The sequence below is a fragment of the Carcharodon carcharias genome, chromosome 7, assembly GCF_017639515.1.
Source record: "Carcharodon carcharias isolate sCarCar2 chromosome 7, sCarCar2.pri, whole genome shotgun sequence".
NCBI classification, from domain to species: Eukaryota; Metazoa; Chordata; class Chondrichthyes; order Lamniformes; family Lamnidae; genus Carcharodon; species Carcharodon carcharias.
The window spans coordinates 170,752,409-170,776,620 of NC_054473.1; the positions used below are offsets into that span (position 1 = coordinate 170,752,409).

Sequence of the window (24,212 nt, forward strand, 5' to 3'; positions counted from 1 at the left end):
TATCAAATGTGTTTTGTTTGATATGTTTATCTTCCATTTCCGTCTGCAGCCAAGTTTCTGTCGGTGTTACTAAAGGCTTCTTCTTGTTACATAAGTCCTTCTAATTTCTCCCCCCCCACTGTATATATATATATATATATATATATTGCATTCTGAGCATTCCACTATGTGCACTTGATTTTTTTTTACATTTGATTACTGCTTGTTTTTCTTTCATTCTTTTGGCCAAGCTAACACCTCATTCCTTTATCTCAGCCTTTTCTTTGAGTATAACTGGTTGATTTGATTTTCCTCTTCTATGGTTGCTTCATTTCTTCTTTAATAAATTATTTATTATTTGTGTCCTTTCCTTTTTGACTGTTTTGACTCTTCTCTTCTCTCCTCTTCCTTCCTAATTTAAACAACTTTCCTGTTTATCTGTGGCGCCAGTTTATTCGCTCCCTTCCTGTTCGGATATAACCCATCCTTCAAGAATTGCTCCACTTTCCCTCTCAAACTCTCTATCTGATATCACCCCTTAACCATTAATTGATCTACCTTATTTTCTTATCCTTCCTATTCCAGCACGCAGCTGGCAATGTAATCTGGTGATAACGACCCTTGAAAGCACTTTTAAGCTTGTCTGTTTTGCAAAATTTTAGTCTTTTCCTTACATATAGCATTGACCCCCCTCCCCAACAATAATATTTTCCAGTCTTTCCACTACCTTAGCACTCGGCAGGCATCAAAACACCTGTGATTCTCAGTCTGAGCTGCCACATGTCACAGGAACACAGAATTGTTACAGTGCAGAAGGAGGCCATTTGGTCCTTTGTGTCTGCACTGGCCCTCCAAATGAGCAGCTTGCCTAGTACCATTCCCTTGCCTTCTCCCCTTAACCCTGCACATTCTTCCTTTTCAGGTAACAGTATAATGTCATATACTCTTTTTTTTATTATCAAGACCCAAAACAACTTTTATATTTATATCAAACCTTCAACATAAAACTTCTCAAGGCACTTACTAGAAGCATTATAAATCAAAATTAGACATGGAGCAACAAAAGGCGAGCTTTGGATGATCCCAAGTTCATGGAGCATAGAATGTAGGAGGTCAGCCTGCGTGGATTGGAATAGTCAAATCTAGAGGTAACAAAGACAGAAATGAGGGTTTCAACAGCACATGATCTAAGGCGGAATGAAATTGGACAATGTGACTGAGGTGGAGATTGGCAATGACTTCTGTGTTAACCATTCTTCACTGAATGAGTAATCTACTCTATCACTTCGAGAAGCTTTTCATGCATTTTGATTCTAGTGTAATCATTTAATGTTCCTGGCTATAGTTCCCATCCTCCTCAGGGGAAGCCTACCAGATAGACTTCCTTGAAAAAGTAAATTGCCATGGACATTCCTGCTCTGGCTTGTCTTTCCTTGCTGTTCTGATCTCTTTCCTCCACCACAGCTAGAACCTTATCTATCAACAGGATGTCTACCCTTTAGAACTGTTCCGGAAACCTCCCTCCCTTCCTCCCCGATACACTGGATTTCCTACAACTCTTTTCCCCCCCCCCACCCCCCCCTCCCAACTAGTTTTCAAGTGACCATTTCCTGCAGATGTTTGCCCAAGCTAACATCTGCTACTCAAAACTCCTACATACTGTAGGAACCATTACTGTCCTTTCCTGTGTTGGTATTCTTTACCCAATCCAATTTTGATTAAACTACTCTGTTCTACTTTTCGTCTTTACCTCAAATTTCCAAACTAACTAAATTCATGTTCTGCAAACTTTGCCATGACTCTGTTCCGACCTCATTTCAATGCCAGGTCACTACAATGCTTTCTTTTTTAATCAAACTGGGGTGTTCTTACACCTACTTCTCTTCATGTTAAATTCCTGTTTCAGTTGCTCTGTCAATACATTTGCACAGTTGACTAACTCTTAAATTCTTGCATTTGCATAGCAACTTTCACAACCATAGGCTATCCCATAGCGCTTTACAGCCAGTGAAGTATCTTTGAAGTGTTGTCACTGTTGTAAATGCAGCTACCAATTTACACACAGTAAGCTCCCACAAACAGCAACGTAATAATGACCCAGTTTGTTTTTGTGATGTCGATTGAGAAATAAATATTTTCCTGCTTATCAGGAAGAACTCCACTGCTGCTCTTCAAAATAGCACCACAAATCTTTTGCATTGACCTGAGATGGCAGACAAGGCTTCAGTTTAATGTTGCATCTGAAAGGTAGCATGTGCAACAGTGTAGCATTCCCTTAGTACTGCACTGGCATCTCAGCCTAGATGCTTGTGCTCAAGTCCTGCAGTGGGATTTGAACCCACAACCTTCTGGCTCAGAGAAGAGAGTGCAATGACAGCTAACACCTACCTCATTCACTACCTGCCATCTGCCAATTACTACTTAATGCACACATTCGAATTTAAAGTTAAACTTAGTCAAAGGGGCAAAAATACAAGCAGTTCTCAATTGCCTACCCCCACTTACTACTGAATCTCTACTTTTTCCAGATTCCTGCTGAAGGAGGCAGCATCAGTTTCAGACAATAAGGTTAATGAAAAGTATTTGCCTTGGTAATATTCCTGAAATGCCAACCCTACCTTCCTCTATCCACAGTTGTCTTTTTTTCCCCAAACAATCTGCAAGTATCTCACTACATTGCCCCAGTTCCTTCATCAGCAAAAAAAAAACATTTACACAAGCCCCTTTTTAAGGATCAGGACTAATAAAGGAACTCAATTATAAAATATACAAAAGGAAATTATGAAACTAAATCATAATATGATTGTCAGATTTGATAAGATACTTCATTTCTTATGGTGTCCACCAGTCACCTCTACTGTCTCTCCAAAGGGGTGCTGCCCAATGTCTTGAGTGCTTCCAACAGTTCCTGTTTTCTATTTCAGATTGCCAGCATTTTACGTATCATTTGATTGTCTTATTTTTATTCCATTAATCTCATTCTGTCACCACCACTTCTGCTGTGTCCTCTGATCAAACCTTTGATGTTGAAAAGAATGATATATTTGTACAATTCTCGGAAGAGTCATTTTGTTTTTGCCCAGGGACTTTTATCTCAGGATGCAGCAGGACAAATCCAACCTGTGTTCCCAACCATCAGCCAAGTGATGTAAGAGGTTGTCAACTGTGCACTCAAACAATAACCTGTTTGTTGATGCTGTTTCATTGATGCCAGGGCAGCTTTGGCCTGAAAATGCACATTTATGGCAGCCTTCCATCTCGTACGATGATAGCTTGTGCTGTGGTGGTTAACTCTGTGTTAAGCATCATTTGGTATGGCTCAGGAGCCACACTATGCCAAGGCAATCGTGGCTGTATTTGCTGCAGAGGAAGACATGGGTTGAGAAAGTGCAGGGTTTGCTGGCCTCTGTTTTCTATGGGCCCCTCTTCTTCGCCAGCTGAGCTCTTTGTTCATGCTCGCCTCTTCCAACGCCCTCCAGTCAGCCTCCAGAGGTCACGGCCGTCGATGCCTGTCTCTCAGTTGTCAATGCCAATGTCCACCATCTTCATATCTCGCTTTTAGGTGTCCAAGTAGCGGAGGCCTGAACGCCCAGATGGCCGTGACCCAGTCGATTGTACAGAAGGTCTTTGCATAAAAGGTCATCATCCATCTGACATATGTGGCTGAGCCAGCGCAGATGTTGTTGCCTTAGCAATGAGTATATGCTCAAGGAATTAGCACACTCCAGGACCTCTGAGTTGGTGACCTTTTCCTTGCAAGAGATGCAGAGGATACATCTGAGAATCGTGAAGGTGGAAATTTGTCCACTGCAGCTACCTAACTAGTGATTTATCAAGTTCTAGCATGATTTCTTTGCTCTAATGTTCTCTGCCTATATTTATAAATCCAAGTAACCCATTTGTGTTATTGTAATCAACTTATCAATTTGCCTTGTCACCTTTTAATTTGTAGATAGACGGGAACAAAAGGTTCAATGTAAATTACATTTCTAACCACAGCAAGAGTAAGGTTATTGACTACTATGGGAGACATTGCTTGTGTCAAAGACTTGTTGGAGCCTTTTTAAAATAAGATTCCTATAAGCTTGGTGGCCATGGTGTATCCATCTAGGTGCTGTGATTGTCCTTCTAGATAGTGGAGATAAGCATTTAGGAGATGCTGTAATGGAAGGCTTAGTGATTTATGCAGTGTGTCTTGCAGGTGGTACACTGCAGGCTTGGAACACCTGCTGGTGGAGGGTGTGGATGCTTAGGCAAGTGTGCCATGTGCTAATCAACCGGATTGCTTTGACATGCATGGTGTTGAGCTTGTTGAGTATTTGCCTTGTGAATGTTCCGTCATCTGACTTGTGCCTTGTAGCTGGTGGAGATTATTCGGAGTGTCAACATTAAGTTCAATTGTTCTTAACTGTGTCAGTTATATTCTGTTATAACAATCCCTATTGTCTATTTATCTTTTAAACTATGTTTATTTTGATTATTTGCCCACATTTCAATAACAGTTCACCTGATTTTCTTCTCAAATTGCGCTTAGTAAAATTGTGCAACATTTCTCTTAGCAGCCTGTAATTAAATTTTCCACATGTACAAGTACATAAATCGGAAGGCAAAGATACAAAAAGAGTAGAAAGATTTCCGGATTGCAAATGACAATCTTTGTATTATTTGATCTTCCTAGTCTCAGATACCTAATTGTTTCTTTCTGCTCCTGTAGCCATGGGATTGATTCATCCTGGTCCAATTTAGTTCTGTTATCTATGGAGCCTTATGAACATAAGAACAGGAATATGCCATATGGCCCCTTGAGCCTGCTCTGGCACTTATTAAGATCATAGCTGATCTTGGATCTCAATCCCATTTTCCTGCCAGACTCCCCTTTGCCTTGATTTCCTGAGAGACCAAAAATCTATCACAGCCTTGAATATATTCAACAACCAAATATCCACTTCTTCTGAGACTATGGTCTCTAGTTCTAGACTCTCCAACCAAGGGAAACAGCCTTTCAGTGTCTGCTCTGTCAAGCTGTCTCAGAATCCTATATGTTTCAATGAGATTAGCTCTCATTCTTTTAAACTCCAGAAAGTATCGGCCTACTATAGTCAAACTTTGTCACAGGACAACCCTCTAATCCAGGGATCAATCTGGTGACCCTTAGCTTTACTGCCTCTGAGGCAAGTATACCCTTCCTTTAGTTAAGGAGACCAAAACCACGAACAGCTCTCCAGATGTGGCCTCATCAAAGTCCTGTCCAATTATACCAAGATTTGCTTATTCTTATCCTCCGACCCCCTTGCAAAAAAAGGCCGACAAATTTGCCTTCCTAATTGTTTTGTCTAGCCTTTGCCCGTTAAGATGAGACAACGTGTCCTGCAATTACCAGAACCGATTGACGTTGATTTATTTGCCTTTTCGTAGTTGCTAGAAATATGAAAAACTTAAAGTTTTCTGTATCATTCTGTTAGATAAATAGCAACCCATCTCGAACTGTCAGTTGTCATTAATGAAAGAAGTGTTCAGGGATTCTAGGTATCTCTTTCCTCAGAACAGCAAGTAACACCCAAAACAAAAACAGAATTACCTGGAAAAACTCAGCAGGTCTGGCAGCATCGGCGGAGAAGAAAAGAGTTGACGTTTCGAGTCCTCATGACCCTTCGACCGAACGTAACACCCATGCCATCTTTTCACTTTGTAAAGAAATAAGTCCCCATGCAGGTTAGCATTTAATCAGATAGCAACCAAATTTTGGGACGGTAGGCCTTTCAATGGTTGACACCCTGGAAAGATTTAGTAGCAAAGCTTTGTTTGAACAAATCAGCCAAGGAGGTGGCATGGAGAAACCCTGCAGATACTCTTTTGTGACCTGTTGTCTTCTGAATTTTAAATACATTCCCTCTAATTACCATCAAGATTAAAGCTAATTTAAGATCTTGATCTGACTTAGATTCACCAACAGCGATGTTCAACATAGCTCCAGCAACAGACAAAAGCAAAAAACTGCGGACGCTGGTCCTTTTTCACGAAAGCTCAGCTCTGGGGTGAGGGTGGTGTCAAAAGTGGCTGTCTGCTACACCAAATATTTTGTAGTACATGTCATAGGGGAAGAGTTCCAATTCAATGCCAGTGTCTTTTATAATGGTGATGTGGCTCACCCTTGACCATGGACCCCATTTAAAGGAGAAACTTCAGTTCTCTATTAATGTTTCAAAACACATAAGTAATCTTCCTGTACAGCATTCCACTCTAATCACCTTCCCTCACCTCATTCTAAGAGAATCATAAAGCGTCTCGTCTACATGTCTGAAAACGTCCTGATAAGCAGCAGCAATGGGCAAGGCTCCCATCTGGCTGCATTTACTTTAAATTTCGCTTTCTCCGTGTTAAATAGTTGTCCATACAGTGCAAATGTTAATTACTTTAATTAAAGCATATTATTCTACAGGCTAGGCTTCCCTTCCTCAATTTCCAAAATAGAATCTAACTAAGAGATATAAATTTGTGCAGTTCAGGTTATTGAATGAAATAGACATCTAATTTGGGACTATAAATAATTGAAAAGTTTCCGTGGGCAGAATTTTCTGCTTGACGTGCAGGGGGTGGGCCCCGCATGTCAGCACGTAAAACAATGCGCGGTGACATCGGGCGAGCATCCCGACCTCACCGGGCGCCATCACGATCTCTCGCTGGGCGGGCGCGTGATGAAGTTCGACACGCGCCCGCCATTAATTAATGGGCTAGTTAAGGCCCTTAATTCGTCAATCGATGGCGAATTTCAGGTGCCTGTGTGATCTTCGGGTCGGCGCACAGGCACAACGGGCAGGTGGGTAAGAGACTTTTTAATGAACCTCATCCACAGGCGGGATAAGAGGGCTCAGTGGGGTGGTCAATCTGGTCTGTGAAGTATTTATTGCAGAAAGCTTTTTAACCTTGCCTGTGTGATCTGCAGTAGTTCAAAACAAATTCCAGCAGCTTTCTGTGTACTTTGAATCTTCAGCTCACCACTCTGCAGATAGTAATCTTTATTGGGCCTGCAGCTTTCCAGAGGCCTCCCCTTAGCCTGGGTATGGGTTCTGATATTTCTGCTGTAAGCAGCTCCTCTGAGGAGGAAGGGAGGGCTAGAATAAGGAGGAGGTCAGGAGTGCACCTTCAGCCTCCAGGGGAGCCACCTTTGGGAGTACAGGCGCAGGCACAAAAGGTGCAGGGCCAAGAGGTAGTCCAAGGTGGAAGGGGCCGCAGAAGATGCCACTATCCTGCTGCCAGGGTATACAGGTGGCGAAGCAGCTACCTCAATATGTCTGAGGTGCAGTGCCAAAGGAGGCTTCGACTGTCAAGGGAGACAGTCAACTACATCTGTCAGACGATTGGCCCTAAGATCTCTCCTAACTGTGTGGGCAGATACCCCATCCCAGTGACTTTGAAGGTCACAGTTGTCCTCAATTACTACGCCTCTGTTCCTTCCAGGGCTCGGTGGGTGATCTTTGCAGTGTCTCCCAATCAGCTGTCCACACTTGGGTCAAGCAGGTTACAGATGCTCTGTTCAGGCGAACATTGACCTTCATCCACTTCCGCTGAGACCAGGCAAGCCAGACACAGTGAGCCAGAGGCTTTGCGGCCATTGCTGGCTTCCCCCGTGTCCAGGGTGCTATAGACTGTACACATGTGGCCATCAAGGCGCCAGCAGTTGAGCCCGGTGCCTTCGTCAACAAGAAGGGCTTCCACTCCATGAACGTGCAGATAGTGTGTGATCACAGGATGCTGATTCTACAAGTTTTCACAAGGCACCCAGGCAGCTCCCACGATGCCTACATCCTCAGACACTCCCAGGTGCTGGGGCTCTTCAGTGCTCTGGCTCGGCTGGATGGATGGCGGCTGGGTGACAAGGGCTATTCCCTCAGTAGGTGGCTCATGATGCCTCTCCGCCATCCAATATTGGAAGCTGAGCAGCGGTACAATAGGAGCCACGCCTCCACAAGGGCTGTGGTGGAGAGAGCCATTGGCCTTCTCAAGATGCGCCTCTGATGTCTGGACCGCTCAGAGGGCGCACTCCAGTACCCCCCAGGTCGTGTGCTGGTGATAGTGGTAGCATGCTGCACTCTTGACAAGAGGCTCCCAATGTTCCGATTCAATCCCCATTCTGCACACCAGAGATCACGAACAAACACACCATGACATTTATTTGAAGACAGCCACAATCTTGCGCTGGAAAGAGGGGGGATGCAGTGGACGATGAAGATGTTGACACAGTGGATGCGGCTGCACACGATGAGTCCAGCACTGATTCTGAGGATGAGGAAGCACATAGGAATGCTGAGGGGCTAAACGCTGATGCAGAACTACACCAAGAAGACAGGGACACCCGGGACACTTTAATCCAAAAAACCTTCAGCTTGCTCCACACGAATGGATCAGCAGGAACAGCCTTGCCTGGTGCTCCCATACTTGGCACCTAAATGCTAAATCTGCCAGGTCATCAGCTGCAACTAAGGGCTTTGGATATAAATTTGAATGTTGACAGAAACACTCAGACATTTATCTTAATCATGCAAATGCAGAACAAAAGAGCCACCCTTAGCCATGGTAACACATCTGGTTTTTATTTTAACCATGAGAAGTTCTCTCAAATCCAAAACAAAACATTAATCGAGCATAAAAGAGATAATAAGTTCCTAATTTTGCGCCAACACGAAAGCACCAGTGAGAAACCCATGGTGTGCCTAAAGTGCCTTATGCTTTTGTTTATGGGTACTATGTCTTGGTGCCGCTCTATCGCTTGGTATTTGTTCCCATAGCAAGGTGGCACAACTACGTGTAGCATTGAGGGCAGCAGATGGTTCTTGGCCACGAGACCTTGAGGCTCCCCTTCCACCATTTCATTACCGTGAATAGGACATGAGCTGGAGTTCTAAGTATGCGCCTAGCTTCATCTCCTGCATAAATAAAAACAAAAAAACTGCGGATGCTGGAAATCCAAAACAAAAACAGAATTACCTGGAAAAACTCAGCAGGTCTGGCAGCATCGGCGGAGAAGAAAAGAGTTGACGTTTCGAGTCCTCATGACCCTTCGACAGAGGACTCGAAACGTCAACTCTTTTCTTCTCCGCCGATGCTGCCAGACCTGCTGAGTTTTTCCAGGTAATTCTGTTTTTGTTTTGTTTTTTCATCTCCTGCAGGTTGCCCCCAGACTAGTCATATGCGACTAAGTGCAACACATGGTGCGGAGGAGAACCCATCTCCTCATGAACCACTCAGACTGACTAAGCATGGGCACTGTCTGCTTGCCCACCCAGCGTATGAGAAATGCCCAACATGATTCAATGCAGTCACAACAGTAAGACTTGGGTGGGGGGGTGCGGTTACCTGCTGGCTTAAATGCACAATGCCCGAGTGCAACAAATCGTTGAAGCACTTGCGACACTGAACCCAGGTGTGCTGCACCACGTCGTGGGAGCTCACCACCTCCGCCACGCCCTCCCAGGCACGTTTTGTCATGTTGGGGGTGGGGGACCTCTTCCTTCTATCCTGGGGGACCAACACCTCCCGCCGGGCTGCCACCTTCTCGAGGAGGGCGGCAAGGCAGTCATCAGAAAAACGAGGGGTGGGTTGGCCCCCTGCTGGCCTACCCTGCAGCCTGCCCTGCTCCTGTGGCAGACCCTGCAGCCTGCCCTGCTCCTCCGCCCTTCTCTCCAGCGTGCCCTGCTCAGCAGACCCTCTGACCTGGACGTGGCCATTGTGAGCAGTCTAGAGGAGGCTGCCAGGCTTTCCTTTAAACAGACTGGCAGGTCGCCATTGGCCTGGTGGTTTATGCACGTTCGCCGCAGTCCGCACACTCCTGCCATTCACGGGGGTCGGCAAACACACTCGGTGGGCCTTTAATTGGCCCACCCGCACAAAATGGCTGCGTGGGCCCGATCGCGGGCACCGATTGGGCCAGCACCTGCCTGCGGCTGCTCCAGTTCCACCCGCCCGACAGGCAGAAAATTCTGCCCCATATTAAATTATTGTTTCATTAGTTCTATTCCACCCTACTAACTTTCTTTGACAACCCTTTCTTTTTCCTCAGTGCCTGGAATTTCTTATCCATTGACTCTGTCCTGGCTGATCCCTTTCTGCTTGTTCGGGCCAGCTGATCATTACATCTTATCATGGCACATAAAGTTCCAGCCATGGTTTCACTTGCGGTTTGCTGCTTTTAATTTTACTGTTAAGGCAGTGCGTTATTTAGATATATTTGCATATTAGCTCTTTGTTTTAACCTTGTACTAGCTGTTTTTAAGACTGGGCTTTTGATAAATGGTATGGGCCAGCTCACACATGCTAAATTATTGAGTGCTGCCTTCACCAGCGACCTTCACATCCCATGAATTAATTTAAAAAAAAAATCCAAGTTGAAAAGACAAAATAAAGGCAGCTATTACTAAATGCTCTTATTGCCAGCCTTCAAACATGAGCATCACAGCTTGAACGTCCTCTAGCATAGACAAAAATAAAAATAAAAATACCTGGAAAAACTCAGCAGGTCTGGCAGCATCTGCGGAGAGGAAAATAGTTAACGTTTCGAGTCCGTATGTCTCTTCAGCAGAACTAAGTAAAAACAGAAGAGAGGTGAAATATAAACTGGTTTAAGGGGGGATGGGACAAGTAGAGCTGGATAGAGGGCCAGTGATAGGTGGAGATAACCAAAAGATGTCATAGTCAAAAGGACAAACAAGTGTTGAAGGTGGTGATATTATCTAAGGAATGTGCTAAGTAAGGGTAAAAAGCAGGACAAGCAAGGTACAGATAGCCCTAGTGGGGGTGGGGTGAAGGAATCGAAACAGGCTAAAAGGTAGAGATAAAACAATGGATGGAAATTCATTTAAAAATAATGGAAATAGGTGGGAAAAAAAGGGGGAGGATCGGAAAGGGGATGGGGATGGAGGAGAGAGTTTATGATCTAAAATTGTTGAACTCAGTATTCAGTCCGGAAAGCTGTAAAGTGTCTAGTCGGAAGACGAGGTGCTGTTCCTCCAGTTTGTGTTGAGCTTCACTGGAGCAATGCAGCAGGCCAAGGACAGACATGTGGGCAAGAGAGCAGGGTGGAGTGTTGAAATGGCAAGCGACAGGGAGGTCTGGGTTATGCTTGCGGACAGACCGAAGGTGTTCTGCAAAGTGGTCACCCAGTCTGTGTTTGGTCTCTCCAATGTAGAGGAAATCGCATTGGGAGCAAGGAATGCAGTAGACTAAATTGAGGGAAGTGCAAGTGAGATGCTGCTTCACTTGAAAGGAGTGTTTGGGCCCTTAGACAGTGAGGAGAGGGGAAGTAAAGGGGCAGATGTTGCACCTTCTGCGGTTGCATGGGAAGGTGCCGTAGAAGGAGGTTGAGGTGTAGGAGGTGATGGAGGAGTGGACCAGGGTGTCCCAGAGGGAATGTTCCCTGCGGAATGCCTCCATGGGGGTGAAGGGAAGATGTACTGGAGTTGGCGGAAATGGCCGAGGATGATCCTTTGAATGTGGAGGCTGGTGGGGTGATAAGTGAGGACAAGGGGGTCCTTTAGCATAGGCTGCAGCACTTTGCATTGGTTGTTGTCAAAGTCTTTGTTTGAGGTTACCCTTTTCAAATGGGTGCCCTTTTCACACGGAGCACTCACTCCATCTAAGTTCGAACGCTCTATAACTCCTACTATGAAAGTGCTACGTGCAAAGGGGATTTTTTTGTAATAAGGGCCCAGATTTTGTGGTGATAATGCTGGCAAAACTGGCAGAGTTCACTATCATTGCTCCGCTGAAACCGACAGCAACTTCAGGAATCCACATATGCGCAGATTAACACAGAGGGCTGGGTTTTATGCCACCCCCACTGATGGGTTTGAAGGTGGGGTGGGCTTGTAAAAATCCAGTGGGTTGCCTTCCCGCTATATGCCTGCCTGCTCCTGACCTGTATGAAATTTTATGGGGGGGTGGGTTAGTGCGGCCAGTGCGGGCAACTCGCCTGCCCTTGGGTCTCTTTAGTCCCTTTAGTGGTCAACCAGTGGCCTCATCCCTCTCCCACTGCTATTTTACCTGCAGCAGGGAGAGGCCCATGCCATGTGGGATGCCCGGTAGCTTTAACTGCGCAGGCTGATGTTGGGCAAGGGGTGCGGGATCTTCTTTTGCCGTTCCCCTGTGCCCATTGGAGACAAGGATCACTCTTCCCTCTCCCTAGCTTCTCCCTAACTCCGCCATTCCTTTGCCACGGCCTGCCAGCCTCACCCCAGCAGTGGAAATCCAGAAGTTAATGTCAGTGAGTCTACACTACCTCAGTGGCTGCACTGTTGAGGTTCCTGCGGAGTGCAATCCTTAAGGAATCAATGAATTAATGCAATCTTCCATTTTTATGCTGTTAGTCTCATTGTCAAGACCCTTTAAAAAGTTACACTCTGTTGATTGAGGTGTAATTTTATTTTAGTGGTGTGCTAAGTTTATAATTACTGACAGACACCCACACTGGCCCTAAAAAAAACTAATTTTACATTTGTGGAATGTCAAATTTCTCCATTTATAATTGATATTTTAAAAAATTAATGATATTTTGGCTTCTCTCATAATTATTTATTTCACTATCTGTAAATATACACTAGAAGTGAAGGATAATCATAGGATATATGACACACAAAGAAGCCATTCATCCCAAACCAGTCCATGCTGGTGTTTATGCTTTATTTGAGTCTCTTCCCATCCTTCCTCATCTAAATCTACCATTGTAACGATCTATTCCCTTCTCCCTTATATGTTTGTCCAGCTTCCCCTTAAATGCATCTACACTATTTGTTTCAACCACTCCTTGTGGGACTCTGTTCTACATTCTTACCACTTTTTGGGTAAAGAAGCTTCTTCTGAATTCCATCTTGAATTTCTTGGTGTCTATCTTATATTGATGGCCTCTGGTTATGCTGCTCCCCACATGAGGACCAAAAGCTTTTAGTTCCTGGTTTCTTGTCTGTGAGAATACTTCGATGTGATTGGCTGCTTACCATGTTTGCTGACATCACTGTTGCTGCACACCTGGAGATTCGATTGACTTGATGCCAGATTTAAACTGACATCGTGAAGGAGGAAATCTTTGCCACAGGTGTCACTAGATCTTTGTGGGCAGCTTTCTTCAAGGCCAGCTGTGAGCACTGCTGCTTTGACATGACCACAAAATCCAGCCTAATGCTTTTAAGAAAACAGGTATTTACTTAGAGATATCAGTGTGATAGCTGTGCCTGATTCTCACTGTGGTTTCTGCTTATCCTTCTAGTCTATCCTCCGAGGTGAGACTGCAAGCTCGCCCTACAGCTGAACTATGCTCCCCTGTTTGAAAAACACTGCATTACACTATCATCTCACTTATGTCCACAGCCGGTTCACACCAGTCAGCCAACATGTACCTCATCATTTCCCTGTTTTCTAAATATGGCAGAAAAGCGTTTTGAACCATGTGCTAGGGCAGCAAAGCCTTGCCTGCTGAAAGTGTATATCCAAAAAGGCGTCAGAAAATATATCATGTATCACGTAACAATTTGCATGTATTATTTATACCCAGCATAGCATTATTTCATAAATTGGTAAACTTCTTAATTCTACTTGCTTTACGCAACATTTAGGATCACGGTCATCAGATTCTGTGTTTTGAAACCCAGAATGTAACCTTGTGAGAGGTTGTGAATTCCAATTGGCACTTGCTGATTTTCTCTAATTGAATGTTGACTGAGGTGCCCCATTCTTTATCCCTTAAGCTCTTGAGCACAAGATTGGACGCCATCTATTTTACAACACTGTCTTTGGAGGCTACACTGTAATATAAGTGAAATGGCATAGTTTGCATGGAGGTGCAGAATACCACCTCACAAGATGTTTGTCTTATTGGCCTTTCGGTGGTGAAGTGACTCTAACAGCAAGTGTGTAATGTGTATATCAACGGGGGCAGGGGGAAGGGGGCAGTCTTTAGGTTCTACTGCAACTTTACCTCAGTGCTAGTGGAGATCTGCAGCTACCAGCTTATTGTTTCAGTGTCTCCAAATCTGTCTTCAGTATAAAACAAAGAATTTCAGAACATGCACAACCACGTTATTTTGTAGAACCATTTCTATCAGAACAAGCCAATCTATATAAAACATGTTATGGACGACACTTTACAGGAGGTTCCATTAGAGCAAAAGCTTTTGAAATATATAAAACCCTACTTGCATTTATATTTTTACAGGCTATCGACTCGGTTTATTTTATGGGATTCACAGAGATGGATAAAACCTTCTTTGCTGTTCGGGTTTGCCGGAAGCCAAATGATTTGTGTGAAATGTGGGTGTTGCTTCGAGTTGAAGGAGTTGGAAATTTTGAGGTTAGTCCCTATGGCTCTTATGCAAAACTGTAAATTGATATTTTTCTCGGGTGTTATTCAGTTTACAAAAACAGTTAAAGCTGTGCTGACTTTTCTTTTACTAAAGAGCTAAATAAATACCTCCATGAAGAAAAGGGACTGCAGAAATTATGGCTCAGTCGCCAAAGCCAGCGACAGTGGAGTTGTACAGACTAGAAGGTCCTAAGATCATGTTCAATCAATACTGCGTTAGCTGACTTCGGCTGCAGTAGGCATTGCAGGAGCCTCAGTGCTTGAGTGTTAGGGAGGAGGGAAGAAAATCAGCCAAGGCTTTTGCTGCTGGTTTATTCTTTCATGGGATGCCCAATTGCTCTTGAACTGAATGACTTGCTAGGCCATTTCAGAGAGCAGTTAAGAGTCAACCACATTGCTATGGATCTGGAGCTACATTTAGGCCAGACCAGGTAAGGATGGCAGGTTTTCTTCCCAAAACCATCTGTGAACCAGAAAGTTTTTCTTGCAACACTCAGTGATAGTTTCATGGTTACCGTTACTGAGACTTGTTATTGAGCAAATTCAAATTCCACCAGCTGCCATATTCCCAGAGCTTTAAAACAAAAACAGAATTACCTGGAAAAACTCAGCAGGTCTGGCAGCATCGGCGGAGAAGAAAAGAGTTGACGTTGAAGAAAAGATCCAGACCTGCTGAGTTTTTCCAGGTAATTCTGTTTTTATTTTGGATTTCCAGCATCCGCAGTTTTTTTGTTTTTATTCCCAGAGCTTTAGTCTGGATCTCTAGTTTGCTAGTTCAGCAACATTATCATTACGTCACTGTCTCCCCATTGGGGGAGGACAAATTCAGGGTGAGACAATAGTTTTGTTCTGAGGAAAACACACTATCTATTGCACACATTGAAGAGTTTGCAAAACACATGATAGGTTATATTGAAAATAGAGATAATGAAAGGGGATAAACAGAGAAGCTTGCTGAAATTGCAATTTCATTCTACTTAATGCTGAATGTCTAGTGATGGATTGGATTTTATTGAAGAAATTGAAAAGGAATATTATTCGTCACAATGATCTTTTCAGTTGTGAAAATTTAAAAATTGGCGCTTGCAAAAGTAAAATTTCTTCCCACCAAATCGTCAGATCTCTGATAGAAGTTAGATCTGTCCTTAATTCCAGTACAGCTGAAAACGAAGTGACAGGATGGTCATCTAACCTTTAAACTGGCTATGATCCTAGAAACATTGTTCAGCAAAGAATGTTGTACCACCTTGCCGCTGGGTATGACTAGTGCCAAAGCTTTGGATCAATTAAATATGTTTGGATTATATACAAGGATTTGAAATGTTGGGACCCTCAATGTTTACGAACACATTAATTACAGGCCAAATCCAGAAAATGTTTGCCTTACTGGGAGACATGCAGTTACAGCATGCAAAACTTGGAAGTGTGTTGAGCTTTATCCAGACTTGCTCTTACTGATTACGATTTAAAAGAAGTGCATAGCTCACCCAGGATTTTATAATTTAATTCAATCTGGGCCTCTTACAAACCGAAAGCTTTGCAATCTGATTTTTTGTGGCTATTGTTATAGTGACGGGAAACGAAAGAATAAGTGTGACACATCTGTTAGTTATGGGAACATCAAAGAGGATCATTTCATGGATAGTTGAGAATTCATGTACAAATTAATTTTGCTTCTCTGCCCTCCTTTTCTCACTGCTTGCTGCCCCTCCCTAACCCCCTTCCCCATTTCATGTGCTATCAGAGTGCCTTGCTTCACACTTTTAGGCTCGCCTGTCTAGAAAGCTCTGGCCTGCTTCTTAACAGAACCTGAGGGAACTCAAAACATGGATGGGATTTACCCTCCCCTGCCTAAATGGGGGTGGGGCGGGGCGGGGTTGGGGGGGGGGTGGGGTGGTGGTGGTGGTGTGTGGTAGGCCTGCAAAAATGCAGTGGCCAGTTAATGGCCACTTAAATACCACATTCTGCCCCCGCTGCTATTTTACCTGTGGCATGGGGAGGTCCACAGCAAGCGGATAGCCTGACAGCTTTTATTGGGTGGCCTGGTTTCAGACAAGGTATGGGGGGGTTGGGGGTGGTCTTGAGGATCCCCTGTGCCACATCAGAGGTGCTCCTGCCCCCTCCCCGTGTCCTACCAGCCAGGGTCCACCTATACACTGAGCTTAACTTCAGTCCAGTCTCCCTAACCTCCTCTCTTCAGGGGCTAGCTGTAGCCTCAGTGGCCACCAATTGAACCTGGCACTGCTAGGGCTACAGAGCTGGTTCTGCCAGCAGCTCTCTAAGGTGGGACTTTCTCCCAAGAAGTCTTGGCCTGAGCCAATCAATGCCCCACCGAGCATAAAATGGTTGAAGGCAGGCGGCTTTTTCGTGGGTAGGCTCTCGACCAGCTTTTTAGTTGGGTCAGGTGATGAGGAACATGGCACCCCATAAAATTCAGCCCATGATTTTTTAAGAAGGATTGTCTATCTAAATACGGATAGATGAAAGGTGGCAGGAAGACATTGCATATGCATGCAAAACATTCAAGAACGTGCAGACATTTAATTAAATAAATAACTAATAGATTGAATAGCACAAATCCTTCGGAGTTCTCAAAGTGAAGTCAAGCTAATATTGAATGGAAAAATATAATTGACATAACTGAAATGTATTAAAATATATTCTTTGTAGAGAGAGTGATTAGACTGTGTTGAGGTAAATATCATTGATACATTTAAGGAAAAGCTGGTTAAACACATGAGGGGGAAAAATATAGAACAGTACACTAATGGGGTTAGATTAGGAGGCTCATGTGAAGCATAGACACCTGCATTGACCAGTTGGGCCAAATGACCTCTTTCTGGCCTGTTAATTCTATATAACGCCAGTATTCTAATACACTCATGTAGCAATTTATGGGTTATTCCTTTCAACTCTGGGGAGGTGGTGGCGTAGTGGTATTGTCACTGGACTGGCAATCCAAAGTCCCACGGTAATGCTCTGGGGACCTGGCTTCGAATCCCACCACAGCAGATGGTGGAATTTGAATTTAATAAATATCTGGAATTAAAAGCCTAATGAAGACCATAAAATGATTGTTGGTTCACAAGGAAATCTGCTGTCCTCACCTGGTCTGGTCTGACCTACATGTGACTCCGGACCCACAGCAATGTGGATGACTCTTAAAAATGCCCTCTGAACAAGGGCAAATAGGGATGGGCAATAAATGTTGGCCTAGTCAGTGATGCCCACATCCCACAAACAAATTAAAAAAACATATGCTCGTTGATTATCTCCCATAACTCAGGGTTCACCATCAAGGCCTTGGTTGCAGGCAGTGGACAGGAGACACTATATCCCTAATCCCAGTCATCAGATATGAAGGACATGTCTCATGATGCCTGAAGCATTGCTCCGAGAGCTTGAATGCAGTGCAGGAAAAAGTGAATCATTTAAGAACATGATCAATAACTGCACCGCTCCCTAACATCAGCACTCACCACCACGCCTGTCATCTTGCATTGTGAAATTATTGGCAAGTCTTTAATTCAGTCACCTACCATCACAATTCAATACAGATGGTATCTAAATAGTATTATGCACTCGTACATTTAGATTTAGTATATTTTGGTATCAACTTTTATCAAATATTTACTATGATCATTCAAAGTGAAGTGCGCCACTGGGTTATCTGTACCTTTTATTATCACATTCTTTATATAATATCACCTCTTCAACACCATTTTGTCCTTTTGTCTATGACATCTTTTGGTTATCTCCATCTATCACTGGCCCTCTATCCAGCTCTACTTGTCCCATCCCCCCCTTAAACCAGCTTATATTTCACCTCTTTTCTATTTTTCCTTCGTTCTGTTGAAGAGTCATATGGACTCGAAATGTTAACTGTGTTCCTCTCCGCAGATGCTGCCAGACCTGCTGAGTTTTTCCAGGTACTTTTGTTTTTGTTTTCACTTTCCTATACAGGTAGTTAGCTTAAGTATTCTCATCAATTGTGGCAAAACTGCTTCTTTCAGCATCCAATCCATCCTGATACAATCACTTCTGTGGGCAGTAAGAACTCCTGGAGTGGAGGTGGTCTAAAGCTGGTGTGTCTCGAACCACAACGGCGATGGCGAATTACCTTTAGTGGACTTCTGAGGTCAGTAATAAAGATGTAATTGATGAGGACTTGACATTTCGCATCAGGTTGTAATATTACTTGAATCGTTAAACCGATTGCTCCTTGCTACAACAGCAGTAAACCATGCCCCTTAACATATAGCTCATTACAATATTGAACAGTGAAACATGGGATAAACTTAACAACAAGGGCGAGTGGGTGGGATTCGGTGTGGGGCGTTTTAAATAGGAAACTATTTCAAACCGTCAGGAAGCTGGCAACTTTTGGGTGGTCCTGAGATGAAACAAGGTGCATGCGCCCAACCCCCTCCCAGCAAGTGCGTTGGCATTTTAACTACATTAAAGAAACTGCTTTTCAGGTTCAACTACCTTGAGACGAGGATAGTCTGGGAGAGAAGGCCAGGGCTCACACAGTACTCCTTGTGGGCCAGGAGAAGCAGGAATGTTCCTCGCCTTCAAACCCTTTCTCTTCCTCCAGGGTCGAGGAATCAGACCTTTATTTGTCCTGCACCCCCTTCCAAAGTGCTCATGCCTGACTGAAAGCCAAGATGGTCAAACCAGCTGAATTCTGGGTGGGATAACTGTCCAGTCCAAAGATGAAAATGCTAAAACTCCACAGCAAGCAAGCATACTGGAATGCCTGCTTCCAGCATGTCAGTAAGAAAACATTCCACTAATAGCTGACATGCATGAGAAAGGTCCATATCCTGTGTACTCAATTGAATACATTATTATGAAACAGTCCCCCTTTACAGAGCATTGCATGAGAGAAGTGCATGTCGTGAATTCAGGCACAGCTATTTAATACACCAATGTCATTTTCTATCCATTTAAATTCTTTTGCTGGGGGTGCTAACTTTTGAGATTTTCCCATAAGAAAGATTTGGGGAATAGAAATTGCCATTACACCAAACGTACCTTCTGTTTGATTTCAGTGCCAAAAACACATTTAAATGCTTCTTGAATTCCCTGGCTTAATTCACGAGTCTATTTTAATCTGCAAAATATTTTACTGCCTGAGTTCCTTTCTGACTCTTTAGTTCTTTCATCTTTCATTTGTGCCTCGACATTTAAAGCATTCACCACAGCGAGCAATTCACCTGGTTCAGTTTCTGTGTCAATCTGTTTCACAATTAGGTCCACTTCTGTTTCCTCAATTTCCTTTCAAACAACCTCAACTCTTAATATTTCCTGTACTTTAAGATTTCTGATGCAAGGAATCATCTGGATTACTTGGCATACTATCCTCCCTAGTAATGTGGTATGACATGATTAACACCACAACTGGTAACTTGCATTGTATGATTACTACAGACATTATAATATCACTATAATATTAATTCAGGACATTAGAATAAATAAGTAGGCTTTCCAAAATAAATTGTTATTTTCATTTGAGTGTGACTGAAAGGCTTTCAAAACTCAAGTACCCATAAGACTCATAGGGAATTAAATTGGTTAACTACGGAGAATGGTATGTGGTTAACCCATTCCCATTGCTTTCCAGGCAGCACATTAAGTTTGTGATGTCCATTGTTTTACACTGATTTGCTTTGTGGACACGGTGCTGCCCTTGCTTTTCTCGTTTTGCTGCGTACACCTGCAGGAGAACCAATATTGCCAGTGACTTGTGCTACTTAAAGCCTGCACCTCCTAAAGGGGAGCTGTGTTGTAGCCGTAAACAGTGATGGAAGTACTTTATGAATATGTGCTGTAACATATTGAAGAATGGTTGGACATGTAAGAGAACCAACTGCAGGAAACCTCCAAACATGTATCCAATTGCACCAATAGTCAGGAGAAATAATCCAGCAACTAAGCTAAACTAAAATCATTCTTAGGCCACAAACATGCAAAGTCCAAAAAAAAACCTACATTACCCAAGAGCTTCATCTTCATACTTCTTGATATCTTTAAGTAGCGCTTGTCCTTCATTCTGTTTAGTGCTATGTTTAACTATTTGAGGTTAAGACAGGTCATTGGCTGGAAAGTGGATTTAAAAATGGCAGTGCCAACGTCAGACACCATATTTCTCGGACCTCATTTTTGAGCCTCCGTTGGCTGCACTGTGCCTAAAAAATGGCTCTACACAGTTCGATTCAGCTCCTATAATCTGAATCAGAAGAAATGTTTTCTTCAGAATGCAAATTGAAATGCTTTTAGGATTAATTTTTCAAAATCCTGTTAGATTAAAACATGCTTGAAATAATTGTACTTAATTGAGTGAGGACTTCCACCAGAATTGGACCCAACAAACTGTTCACGCGACTAATGTAAAAAGATACTCTCAGAATCTGATAACCAGATGGTGCCTTCCGATTTCTGTAACCTCCTCTAGCACTTCAGCCTCCAACATCTCTGCGTTCCTCCAACTCTCGCCACTTGAGCATCCCCGATTGTAATCACTCCATCGTTGGTGGTCATGCCTTCAGCTGCCTGAGTCATGGAATTTCCATTTTAAATCTTTCCTTTTCTCTAAGACTCTCCTTAAAATCTGCCCCTTTGATCAAGGTTTGGATCACCTGTCCTATTATCTTGTTATGTAGTTCAGTATCAAATTTTGTTTGATAACACTCCAGTGAATCACCTTGGGTCATTTTACTGTGTTAAAGGCACTATATAAATGCAAGCTGTTATTGCAACAATATGTCCCCAATATTTCTATAGATTCACATTTAGAGTTCTCAGGAACAAAACATACTATTTTGATTTAGGCCATTGGTGTAATGCATCATTGGATTTGAAAACATTTTGCTTCTGAGAAATGGGAAATCCCTCTGATAGCTCAATGTGTTTCCAACATTGTGGTGTCCAAGCGAGTAAGGTATCTATATGAAACATTTACTGCCCTGGCATTTTAAAAGTGCAGACATCTTCAATGTGTAATTGGCATCTCTTTACCAAATAAAGACTTGTGCTGTTTTTTCTATTTCCATCCTATGCAAACTCCTAGTAAAGTTTTTGGAGAGTATGTGTGTGTGATTGATTGATTGATTGTGTAGGTATAACTCGTGCGTCAGAGTGAAAGCAGGCTTAAATGTTTGCAATATACCTCTTTGCCACTGCAGCTAATCTCCATTAGCCCTCATTGCAATTATACTACCCTGGAGTTTCTCCACCATAGTGAAACGATAATGAATCAAAAGTACTCAGTTAGAATTCCACTTGCCTTATTTTATATTTTTGTTCTTTAGAAGGGGACCGTACAGAGATAAATGGACTGAAGAGGAAGGAGAGCTTCTGCATGTCAAGTTTACTTTTATGTAAGTTGATTAATTTAACAGAAAAGTTGGTTTAAGGAACATGTCTGATGTTTGTGAAACAATTCAGGCCCAGATTTATGTGGTGAAAACGGTGGAAGTGTTCGAAGTCGTAAGTCCTGTCTCCGAACTTGGCACTTGCCATTTTTGTGAAGACGTGAAAGGAGATAAGGCATATTTTATGCATGTGTGTTTTATGGGGGCAGCTGGCCATTTAAGTCACTAGCTGCCTTCACTGAGTGGGATTTTGGTAGGCCAGGAGTGTGAAACCTGAAGTGTGCAGATCAGACTGGATAAAAGCAGGTCTGAAAGTTGTGGATTCATTTGGATTGCCAGGGTATCCCTTTGGAGTGGTAAGGTACCCCTTTGGATCTGGTTCCAGGACATTATGGGGGAGGTAAGGAGTCCTTTGGTTAAGGTCAGTTACCCTTTGGAATTGTTAAATTTAGACATAAATGTGTGTAAAAAGTGTTTAAGCTCATTGGAACTCTCAACAGACCTGTCAAAATCAACTATCAAAGCTGTTGAAAGCACCTGTTGAAGGAACCTGTCAAATAGACCTGTCAAAACTGTCAGAAGAACCTTTTAAATAGAGATGTCAAAGAGAGATATCAAGCTGTTTAAACACCCTGCCCTTCAAATCTTTGGGAGAAAAAAAAAGTCTGGAGTGTATTTTAAAAAAAAGATAGAGAGTGAAATAGCAAGCAGTCTGCTGACTAAGTCTGAGGGTTTCCATTACTGAATTAGTGTTGCATGGCTGATTTCACAACCACCCATTAGCACAGTAAGGCATCTGCCAATTTCACACTTTGATTGAAAGCTACAAGTGGTCTCTTTGAAGAGGATCTATGAATTCCAATACTTGTTGCTATAGGAATTGTGCACTTGAATGAAATGCTTGTGGTACAAGGATTTGTTTAGTTGAAGGAATGTATATGTAGTAAATGGATTTTTATGAACTCAGTATTTTTTCAATATAGTGAAGTCTGCAATGAACACTTAGAACTTCATTTTTAAAGAACTTTATTTTATCTCATTTGTGCATGGGTCCTGAGGTCTGCCCATGGTGGATACGACCCATGAGTTGGCATGGTAGGTGTAAGGACAAAGGATGCTTGGTGTAGGGGCATGGGTTGGCATGAGTTGGTACTAATTTGGCATTGGGGCTCTAAAGGGCCACGGGGGTGGGTAGGGAACATATCTGGGCATGGAGGATATGAGAGGTTATGGGGTGGGTGGGGGGCAAGAAGTGTCATGGGTTGGCATGGATGGGGCCTAGGGAGTGCGTGGAGGTGAGGGATAAGGGCTGGAGGCACATTTCATGTTTTAATCTTTTATTTTTAAACTTTGGACACAGTGCGAGAGCCCTGAGGCAGGCAGGCCTTCTGCCCAGCCCACCTCTGCCCCAGCTTTCTCCTCAGTTCCTCCCGGGTCACCTACCCCAATTTCTAATCCAGTCCACGCCCCCTCCCCCCCGGACTTAAAATCTGATGAGCGGGCAGCCATTTTTAAAGGTTGGGTTCGTGGATCTGGGAATTCTCCCGTCTCTGTGTACCCGAGCCAGGAGCAAAAATCTGGGTTTTGCACAGGGCCTAAGCCCACTGAAAATTTTGCTAAGTGTCTCCTCTCCATTTATACAGCAAGTAGCTGAAAAATCTTGACTGACCCAAATGGCCCAGATTTGATTCTTGGTGTTTGTTGAGTTAACTAATCCAATGGTGAAATTGCTACATACCTGGATCTGCATCTGAAGTGCTGTAACCTGCAAGGCTACAGACCAGGTGCTGGACAGTGGGATTAAAATGAGCGACTAGTTTCTTTTTTCTCTTTTTGGCTGGTGCAGCACGATGGGCTGAATGGCCACTTTCTGCAATGTAGCTTTTCTAGGGTTCTGCTCTTTGATTCTATGAAAGCTGTGCGGTTAGGGAGGGAAAGGACTGGGTGCCTGCTCCTGATGGCAAGCAAATGATTCTGAATGGAAATGCTTGCATGAGGACTTTTGAGGAGGAGCAGCTGTAGTGTCTCCTCAGCCTGCATAATAACAGCCAACATTACTTAGCATGAATAACCACGTCCCTCTTTTGAAGGTAGACTGCTGGCCATGCACCTAATTTACAGAAATAAATCAACATGTTTTCATAGAATCAAAGAATAGAACCCTAGAAAAGCTACATTGCAGAAAGTGGCCAAAAGAGGCCATTCGGCCCATTGTGCCTGCACCAGCCAAAAAGAGAAAAAAGAAACTAGCTGCTCATTTTAATCCCACTGTCCAGCACCTGGTCCGTAGCCTTGCAGGTTACAGCACTTCAGATGCAGATCCAGGTACGTTTTTAAATAAGTTAAGCATTTCGGCCTCGACCACCAACTTTGGCAGTGTATTCCAGATGCCCACCACCCTCTGGGTGAAAAAGTTCTTCCTCATGTCCCCTCTAATCCTTCTACCAATCGCCTTAAATCCATGCCCCCTGGTAATTGACCCCTCAGCCAGGGGAAACAAGTCTTTCCTG

The 24,212-nt window shown here is 43.4% G+C and overlaps 1 protein-coding gene across 4 annotated transcripts in view; it reads left to right on the forward strand.

The window, feature by feature from the left end:
* Positions 1-24,212, forward strand: part of LOC121279790 (putative phosphoenolpyruvate synthase) — a 181,143-nt gene that overhangs the window by 16,590 nt on the left and 140,341 nt on the right. For all 4 annotated transcript variants that reach the window (XR_005943498.1, XR_005943497.1, XM_041191144.1 and 1 more), the window contains exons 2-4: positions 14,180-14,314; positions 18,340-18,464; positions 21,640-21,708. Coding sequence is in view for 2 of the 4 variants with exons in the window: in XM_041191144.1 (XP_041047078.1) it covers positions 14,180-14,314; positions 18,340-18,464; positions 21,640-21,708 (329 nt within the window). In the remaining 2 variants the exon portion in view is untranslated. The remainder of the gene's footprint in view (positions 1-14,179; positions 14,315-18,339; positions 18,465-21,639; positions 21,709-24,212) is intronic.